Raw genomic sequence first — 10,221 nt, 5'->3', positions numbered from 1 at the left:
TCAATTAATTCCTTCATTTGAATAATTAAACATTTTAAATACTCCCTCCATACCTTATGTTCAGCTATAGATATATTATTAATAGTAGCTTGTACTGCGCGCTGCAAGAGAATGTTAGGCACATAATTCCTAGAACCTGGGGAGAAGAACATTTCCTGGCACTATGAATTTACCTACCCAATGACAAAGTTATCTTGTTCTAATTCAAACATGTTTCACACTGTAATAATTACACCGTATGAATGTTGTGCTTTTTTTATGAAAAATTCAGCACAGTTAATTATTCAAAAAATTGTTATGGTTGATGAATCCATCCCACTGTGTTCAACAAAAACGTTAATCGTGCTTCACTATTTTTAGGATGTTCGTGTTTTATCATTCATTCCAGTAGCTTAGTCTATAAAGTAAGGCCATTGCATAAGTTCAAGACCTTAGGTTTGTAGCCAGACTGCCTGTTGTCAAATGGGTGTCATCAACATGCTTATTACATCTCTGCTTGTTGGCTGCATCCCTGTACACCAATGGCCTTCAGTCTCTCTACTTCTTTGGACTGGCATAATGTAATTTTCCCACTCTCAGACCCACTCTCAAGCAACAGCATTTAGTGACTCCACCATGCTGGTTGAACAAGCCTGACTAGGCTTCATAGTAGTAGGGTTGTAGTTTTACCTGATTTTAAAGCTAGAGTGCCTGAAGTGAAAATGGATGGAGCAGTTCATTTTGCAAGGTCACTGGGTAAATTTGCCACAGAATAAATGTGCTAAGCATTGAATGTAGCACTCTTCTCATTCTTAGCTTACTGTTGTACAGAACATACAGCTTCTACGCATTCTCTACTGCATATGCCTGCAACCAACTGGCAAACATCAAAATTACCTTTAATGGTTCCAAGTCATCTGGAGAAGAGGCACTTCAGTTAATTTCTTTATTTTGCCTGCTGTACAGGGAAAGTATCTTTATTGTGATCATCCTTCAGCAAATGTAGGAACATATCAATAAGACCAAGCATTATTTCCACAAATAAAATTTTCATTCTCCATCGGTTTAAAAATGGAAGACATTCAAAGATCAGGAAAGCCACTTCTCTATTTTCAATTAAAGTCTTGCTTCTTTATATTTGAACATTGGATTCTGTTACATTTGTAACAGATTGGAAAAAAAAACTGGAGGGTTAAAATATTAAAAGAACACCACTATGGGAATACATAGTGTTTGCTGTCATTGACTTAGTTGTTACGAATAAGTACAACTGGAAAAAATCTGAAAAAAATCATTGCAAACATGGTGAAGGAGGAGAGTGGTTGAAGTGAAGGGCTAGTACAAAACAGGTGAATTACTTTTGCCTTGTAGGGCATGAAGTCTTGTCCTCATATATTAATAATTTTGAAAGTAGAAGCTTTGTGGTGTGTGTTATGTCTCCACTCATAAATCAGCCCCTGTGTGCCTCTACCAGTGTCCAGATTTGATCTTTATCTCTTTTACCCAAGGCCTGTAAAACACCTACAGATCTTTAGACCAGGAACCTAAGAGAAGTGGTAAATGTAATTTATTGCTGAGAAAATACTGTTGAAAAATGGATCCTTCTGGTTATCTAATACTATCACTAATGGAAAAGGAAAGGTCCTTGAAATTCTGAGAAACAGAAGTGCTAGACACAGCTGAAAGACAGTCCACACAGAAACATTAAAAAATCAAGTACTATTTAATTTTCAAATCATATTTCCTACAAATTAAACTAAGAGGTTTGTAATAGCAATAATTACCTATTCAGCATCCTTCATCAGTCTCTGAACTCATTTTCTTCAGTCATTACTTGACTGAAAAAAAAATTAAATGGGTCATTTATGCTTAAATTAATCTGTGGTTTTCCCAGAGTACCTTCATTGTTCATCTCTAGCTTTAATTATTGAAAAACATTTTGGTTTATATAGATCTGTAGCAAAATAGATGCATCCTTCACAATCATCCTGTTTCAGGAAGTTCAGTGACTTCTATATTAGTGACATCACAGATGGTAAAGTCAATTTTAAGATATATTTCTCATGCAAAACCTGGCACACAACATGAGTGAATACTAATGTATTGAAGAGTTCTATGAAGGTTTTAGGGGACACAAATCATTCTCTATGACAGCACAGATCTCTCAATTGCTGATGCAATCTATTGATAAGGTTGTATTTTGAGGGGAGAGTAGTGGTAGTTTGGGACCTGTGAAGGCCAATCAACAAGAGGGTTTACTTGCCTGATTGATGTATAATACAGTTTCCACTTACACAGAGGGCAGTTCTTTGGTGTCAAACCTCGCCCTGTAGCAGAAGCTACAACTTTGCAAAGTGGTATGACAATGGTTCCTCTTTCACATTTTTTTTTGTAATCACTGATATTTTTTTGTTATATCCTGTCAGAATGGTGATGTGCGTCTTGAAAATATATGTAAACAAGTGTGCAAAGAGCCTGCCTGCTAAACTTCAGGTGACAACAAAAAAAGTAATTTCCCCTGATATGAAAGAGGATGAATTCTCTTTATACAAGAAAGGAAGAAAAAGGAAGTATCATTTTTTCAAAAAAAACAAATTGTTAGCATGTCACCTGTAATGAAAAATTAGTTTTTCCAGTCTGAAAAAGACTTTTCTTCCTTCAAAGCTTTCCTTGCTTTGAGCAAATAAACAAAGGGATTTGCCCAGTATGTTTGCAATGTATTTTGAGTTAACCAATGTAACAGTAAAACAAGAATGTCCTTGTATGCCTAGCTGCAAAAACATCTAAGTGCTCTGATTGTTTATTGAATTTTAATACTTGAAGGATTGCTGCTGCTTTGATATTTTTGGCAGAAATAGCAACTGTGGTTAATGATCATCTGGGTTTTTATTTTTTCTAATAAAATGTCATTTATCAGCAAAGAAGGAGAAAGGAATCTGAGAGTTATGCATACAGATGCATAAACTAAATACTGCTTCTTCTGCCAGATTGCTGCTTTTGCTTGTACATTAATGGAAAATCTGTTTCTTTAAAAATCATAAAAGTCCAACAAGTCCAAATTTTCAATCTAGATGTGAATTAAAAGCTCTTAAATCTAGGTTTTCTTCTTAGACCAAGTCCAATAGTATATACCTGAAGCCTGTAGTACCCTAAACACACACACATAGGGGTGGGTGGGTGAGTGTGTATGTATATATATATATAAAAATATTTTCTTCAGACACATTTATATGCCTAATTCCCTTCCATTTGTAACTGGATAGGTCTTGATGAACAGAAGGAATCATAAACTTTAGATAGTAGGTAAATGCCGTCCAGTTCTGACTGGAATAATTCTGGAGGACATTTAAGTCAGAAAGTTCTTAGATAGTTTAGGATGAGATGGCAGTCAATCACAAATTTTCTCCGTAATATTGGCAGCTGGTACTTCAATTAAAGCCCTGTTTTTTTTTCACCTAGCTCTAGCCCTGCTGGACTGCTATGCATTTTTTCTGTCTAGCAGTTTCAATAAAAACTCATGACCCAAACGTCCCTGTCTCTTCAGGAGTAGACATGTAATGTATCAAAAATATGCACCAGATCAAATAATTGCTTCTAGTCTAGCTTTCTCATTCACTGCAGTCATTACTGGTCATGACATTTGAATTTGCTGGCAGCCCAGGTCTCAACTACTCAATGAAAGGTGCGAGTACTCAGTGTACTTGAAAATGAAATTTCAGGATAGGGAAATCCAAAATCAGAGGCACTTTGATTAAAGTAGAACTCTTGAATATTTGGCAGCACACAAAATGAAACAGACATCTTACAAAAACGACCAGTAGATCTAGATAGAACCTGTATCTGTGTCAGAAATGGGAATTCAGTGTGCAAAACAAATTGAGTTAAATAGTGTGTTTAACTCATTACATCAACTTTTATATCTCTCATAGTTACAGTGATTCAAGGAATATATTACAGGTTTCTTGAACAAATGGAGCCTGCCCACACTAAATGAGTCAGATAAAAATCAATTACATTGTGGATTCTTAACTGTGGAAATAATCAATGTCATCATTTTTCCCTTCCTAGCAACAAAATATTGGTCCTGGTCAACCAACCTTTTTAGGTTGGTTTGTGCAAAATATTTTTAATATTTTTTATAAATTGTTTTGTGGGTCCTTTGAAAATGGCAAGCCATTTGATATCAAGGCCAAATGTTAACAGGACCTTTTTTAAACAGTGATAAGCACTCTTTAATGCAGTCATTAATTCGTGTTCATACAGAATGTCAAAGGAACAGACCTTAAGTTTTATCATATTGTGTAACGTTTTAGGCTCAGATTGCTAAATTTATTTATACTGGCATAGTCATCCTGGAACCTTTTACTCTCAGCAATGGAATAGGCAACAGAGACAGAGTGGGTTAGTATGAGGTACTACTGTAAGTTTTCAAAATTTAATAATTTGTATCCATTAGTGGTTCTGGGGAAAAGAATAGGACAGGTATCATACACCAAACCTTCTAAAATGTTACATCTGCTGGGAATGCTGTCTTGTAGGATTTCTGGGAGCTGGAAGAAGAGATTAATAGAAAACAGACTTGATACATTGTATGCATTATTTATTTTCAACATAAGTCCATACTGTCTCTAAACAAATACAATGGTGTGATCCTTTTTATATCATCAGGTTTTATTAATTTGCATTATTTCCTCTAACTTATCCCTCAAGGACTCATATATATCAGCATGCACTGAAAACAGATGTTGATAATCCTGCGTGTGTTGTTTACACCTCCAACCTTCATTGGATTCCCTGAATTCCAGATGGCAGATAGTCATTCTATTCTATGTATAAGATTAAGATGGTTTAGTTTCAAATCTGCGTATCTGTCTGTGCTTTTTAATTTTAATTCCAAGGTCTAGACCAACCCTTTTCTGTCCTTTTCACCTTTTGTATTCTTCCATTTTTGTAATTTGTTGTCTTCTTGTCGTGTGCTGAGAATAGAGAAAAATTGCCGCCTCCAACCATTGCTTTGACTGTTTTATCAATCTTTATACAAATTGCTCATCAGAGATAGTACATTTTAGAATTATTTACTTGTTTTATTAGTACTTTATCTAGGTCTCTCAAAGTGCATACGATCATACTTTAAACTGCAGTCAGAAATAAAGTAGAGTGTATGCTACTGGATTTTTCAGAACTTCCAAGTTGTCAAGAACTGTAAGGATTGGCAGCATGATCTAATGCGTACTAGAATAAGTCTTAGAAGATTTGGACTCCTCAGATCTGCACTGTTCTAATCTCAGTTGTTACTAAGCTAAACCTTATATAAGCTTTTCTTTTTCGATGCCTCCATTTCTCACTTTCTATCTATCTTATTTTCAATATACTGCATGCTCTTCTAGAATGGTATATTTTCCTCTGTATGTTCACCAACTTTTTAAAATCAGTTAAATTATTCTCAATTTATACTCTATAAATAAGACAAGACACGTGGTACTGTAAATTATTTATTCAGTGTCATATTCATGACACTTTGTATAACAAATCAAGTCCGATGACAAAATTCTGCTGCTTTATCCAGGCCTCATCTGGAATAAGTCCATGAAAATCTATAATTAAACTAACATAGATCAGTAGTAACTTTAAATGATTTAGTCATAGTAAAATGAGTTTAGCATTTGGTCCATGATCTTGGCTTCAAAACTGCATACTTCAAATTTGGCAGAGTAAAAGAAGCAGGAAAGAGCAGAAATCCCCCTCCTGCACAAACACTCCCCATCCTCAGTTCTCACGTTTATATGCAAATGTTCCTTTATTTCTGCAGATGAAAACTCTTGTGCACTCCATCTGCAAAATCACAAGTAAATGTCTTTAAATTGCAAAATAGAAATTTCCTGTGGCATCCTCATTACAGTAGATAATACCCAAGCTGATGTAATATCAGAGGATCCCATTTGAAGGGGAGGCAACATAGGCACGCTGCGTACTCACCATATTCATCGCCTAGAAAGAGCTGAGCATCTCCAGGCTCCTCCGTGACCCATCCTGCAAAGATATCAAACACAGTACTGTCAACAGAATTTTGTAGAAGAGAGCCCCCTACATATGCCTAGAAAAATGAGCTGTGAAGTTAGACATCTAGATAAATCCAGATCTTAGAATCCACATCTCTGTCAGTCCTTCAGACGCGCATAACTTGACTTAAGAAAAATGGTTGCCTTTAGCAACACATCCAGACAAAGGTAATTTGGTGAGCTGATCACAAGCTCATGTCCCTGTGCGACATAACCGCAGTGTGCTGTCTTGCCAAAACAGTAATGTTATCTCTATGCTTTTTGGCCTGATCTTGATGGTATTTCACTTGCAAAATTCATCCTGAGTTTAGCTGAACTCACACAGCATTCATATGTTCTAGTGTATGACTGCTCAGCCCTCTTAAGAAGATGAGAAGAAAATGGAAAAGAAAGAGAAAAGGTCAAAAATCTCTTTGGATCATTCAGCTAACTGCTCTTATATTAGCATGAGTGGTTCCAGCATTAGACCATGTTCACCTGTTCCTCTGATGGTGTTAGGATATTTGGATAGGCTGCACCTGAGAATGAATACTGCACTTCAGTATTTACTTGCTTAATGTAACAAATGCTGCCCCATAAAGAGGGGAATTGACAAAAACTACTTAATAAAAAAGACTTCCTCCAGTGCTTTCCATCTAATGATCATCAAGCGGTTTACAAGCAGGAAATAAACCGTTTTCATTTGTGGGTAATAACACCCCCATTTTACAGATGGAAAAATCATCCAGCCATAGGAATGAATGTGTTTTAGTTGGTGATGTTAACCTTCTCTCATGCTCCGCTACAGATTTCACAAGTTTAACGAGGCACTCACCGCGCCGGCTGCCACACCGCGCTGGCTGCCACACCGCGCTGGCCCATGGGCTCCCGCCTGTGTGCCCGGGACACTGCGCCTGTGGTATCCTTCTCACTGTGTCGAAGCGGGACTCTGGTGCAGCAAAGATTAAAAAAACATCACCTTGCAAGGACTACCTGTGTATTCCTGTCACTCGCCCACTGCATAACATGGTGCTGAGAAACACGGGCGGCGCGTGGGCTGCAGTGGCTGCCCGCCATGCTGCCCATGGGCAAGGCAGGGCCAGGGGTGCCCAGGCTGGGGTCACAGCAGGCCCTGGGGGCAGGGGCACGTGGTGCCTTTGCTTTTTTCACGTTACTTTTGGTTTTTTTTCCCCGAGGAGCAGTTGCTGGAAACATGTGCTTTTGTGACTGCAATTAACGCCAGGAGGAAACCTGACCAGTGAACATCCTTTCAAGGCGCACAGGACGGCAGCTAATGCTTTTAGGTGACATCGGTTTACTTCAGTTGGCAGGTTAGGAAAAAGCTGAAAATTAGTAAGTATGACAAATAATAATTTCCTTAATTTTTACTTAAATTCACATAAAAGCCAGCGCACGTCTGGGGCAGGCTGCTCTGCCGCCCGCGGCCGCCATGTCTCCGCGCCGCCGCCCCCCGAACATGGCCGTGCCGGGGAGCCACCGCAGCGCCCCCGCGCCGGGCCGGGCCGGCCGCCGCCTCTCCCCCAGGGCAGCCGCCGCCGCCGCCGCCGGGCCCCGCCGGCCGCCCTGCCCAGGCTGACCCCCGCCGGCGGGGCCTCTCCCGCCCGCGCCCAGGCGCCGCCCCCGGCGGAGGCGGTGCCGCCCCCTCGGCGGCCTGTGGCCAGGCGGCGGCTGTCGGCGGCGGCCGCGCGGCGGGCGGGAGCCATGGCGGCGGAGGGGGAGGCGTTCGGCAGAGCCCGGGGCAGGACTCTGGCCGCCTTCCGCCAAGGTACGCGCCGCGGGGCCTGCGCCGAGGCGGGAGCGCCGGGCGGAACCTCGGCATAGGGCTGCGGGTTCCGGCGGGCTCTCTTCCCCGCCGCGCAGCCGGGCGGGGGGGCGTGCGGAGGGCAGGCCCGGGGTGCCCCCGGCGGCCGCGGGAGGAGCGCTACAGCCGGAGGGGGGGACGCGGAGGGGCAGCGGCGAGGCCCTGGGGGGAGCGCGCTGCTCGGGGAGCGGGGCGCTGGGCGTGCTGCTGCCGGTGCGGGGCCCCCTGAGCGCGGCGCCGCGGCCGCCCCACGTTGATTCTCCGCGGTCGGCGGCGGGCAGAGGCCCAGGCCCGTGGGAGCGTTGGGGCCCGGCCGCAGCGCGGGGGGCTCCGCCCCATGGGAAGGTGTCAGCGGTGCCCAACACCAGATTTCTTTTAAAATGCTTGCTCGTGCTGCCTAACCTGATCTCCGTAGCTTGTGAAACTGCTGGTGCCAGCACTACGTTATCATGTGTTTGTTGTACCTGTAGGGTGGCCTAACAGTAGTTTGTTGTTTATGTTACTTATAAGACAGGCAGTTGTACCATAACGAATGGAACTACCTAAGATCCCAGTTTCTTCAGGGTACTCCAGCTTCTCTCGGGACAGAGGTCAGCAGCTAGGTCCTTCCCTGGTGCTCCACCCCGCGCAGAGACAGAGCTGCAAACCCCGGGCAGGGCCCAGGTGTCAGTTGGCTCCCAGCTTCTAGACCTGCCTGCCCCAGGTGAATACGGTGAGGTGGCCACTGCCAAGCCAAAGGTGGCAGCCACCTGCTTACTGCTGGTCCTTGTCTTGTGGCTGGACCAACAGAGGAGTACGTTGACTGTCTGTGTGTATCCTGCCTGTTTGTAAAGTTGTCCAAGGATGGAGGTCCTGCGGTGTGCCAGCGTTGAGAAATCTTTTCCTGTTGCCACACGTGGAACGTATTTTATTTCCTTGTATTTGTTTGTAAATTACAGATTGTATTGGTTTGATGAGGTGGGCAAGGCTATTCGATCCCAACAATTTTGTGGTATTTTCTTGAGTTTCACTGGAAATATTTGGCTTTGCTTGTTGCCAAATAAAGAAAATTCACCGACACTGAGCATGTGAAGTATACATATACAGTTATTCTGGCAACCTATTAATTACAGATGGTGTGGTTGGTTTATAACAGAATGCCTAGCATTTGTTGAGGGGACAGATGGCAGACAAGCCATCTAGTTATATCAACTGTATAGTGAAATTGTAACAAAAGGAGTGTTCAAGGGCAGTGTAAAAATTTCTGAACAGCAGTTTTACCTAAGTACTTTTAGAAAAGTGCCTTAAACATGGAAGAAAAAGATGTGATTTGGGTATCTGTTTTCCAGGTGTGTTTCTTTCTCCTGAAGTGTCCTTGTTTGGTATTCTTTAAATATTAATTAAGACTTAGCAACTGGTTGTTTTAAATCTTGTTCAGGACTTTTTAGGCTATCATAGTCCAGCTGCCATCTTTAGGTACAGTGTTTCTTTGTTAATAATTTACTGAGCTCTTAAGAGGCTGAAGTTGAACACAACCTTTTAATAACTAAATGACCTGGTAAAAAACAACCAAGGGCTGATAAAACTGAGGCAAAGTTTCTTGCAGTTTAAGTTGAAAATCAGTTCTGTTGTTTTCCTCGGGCTTTAGGTTTTACTCCTGTTGAACAGGTAGCTACACAAAACATTTACTACTGCTATGGCTTGGCAGACTGTTTCCTTTTAAAATTTGAAATTCACCATTGAGAGCTTAATTTCCTTTTTTTCTTACTACCCTTTCTGTAAAATCACTCCTCCACATCCTATCTCCTAACAGTAATTTGTTTAGTCTGCTTTCACATAATGTGGAGGTTATACCTGTAACGTGCTCTAATTGAGACTTGATATGTGACAAAACAGCCCCCTCAAATTTAGGGATCTAAATTATCCGTTTAATCAGTGGAGCATAGTAGCAAATAGTGTGTAAATACCCTACTTTATTGGCAAGAGACCTTTGTATGCTTTGGATTTAATGGTTTTTTTTTTAATAAATTCCCTGTCTTTTCTACCTGTGTGAAATTGTGCTTCAGATGCCTACTACTTTTAGCAGTGTTCTAGTGAAGAAACAGTAAATTTTGTCATCACCACTTCTCCCAAAAAGTCGTGGGGTGTTTGGGTTTGGTTGTTGGTTTTATTGATTGGTTTTGTATTTTTTTTTGGGGGGGTGGGGGGGTGGGTTGATTGTTGTTTGGTTGGGGGGGGGAATTGTTTGGGTTTGGGGGTTTTGGTTGGTTTTGTTTTGGTTTTTGGTTGGTTTGGGGTTTTTTCTGTCCCAAGTATACTTTTTTATATTTTTTATGTTTTTCTATCCCAAGTAGCATACTATGCAAAGAATTTCTGTTTTCGGTGGAGAACTTTTTTCAAATA

General features: G+C 41.4%; 1 protein-coding gene across 3 annotated transcripts in view; it reads left to right on the top strand.

Moving 5' to 3' along the window:
- The first annotated feature begins 7,258 nt into the window (after window positions 1-7,258).
- Window positions 7,259-10,221, top strand: part of CPPED1 (calcineurin like phosphoesterase domain containing 1) — a 49,770-nt gene continuing 46,807 nt past the window's right edge. Inside the window, exon 1 of one of the 3 annotated variants that reach the window (XM_037384941.1) lies at window positions 7,259-7,348. In XM_037384941.1, the coding sequence (XP_037240838.1) occupies window positions 7,312-7,348 (37 nt within the window). In that variant the 5' untranslated portion in view covers window positions 7,259-7,311. Of the gene's footprint in view, window positions 7,349-7,675; window positions 7,804-8,128; window positions 8,543-10,221 lie in introns of those variants that run through there. The other 2 variants (XM_037384940.1, XM_037384942.1) reach the window with 2 other exon arrangements.

This window comes from Falco rusticolus, chromosome 4 (genome assembly GCF_015220075.1).
Source record: "Falco rusticolus isolate bFalRus1 chromosome 4, bFalRus1.pri, whole genome shotgun sequence".
NCBI lineage: Eukaryota > Metazoa > Chordata > Aves > Falconiformes > Falconidae > Falco > Falco rusticolus.
Note: the sequence above shows the minus strand (reverse complement) of the source record. Positions and strands in the feature narration are given on the sequence as shown.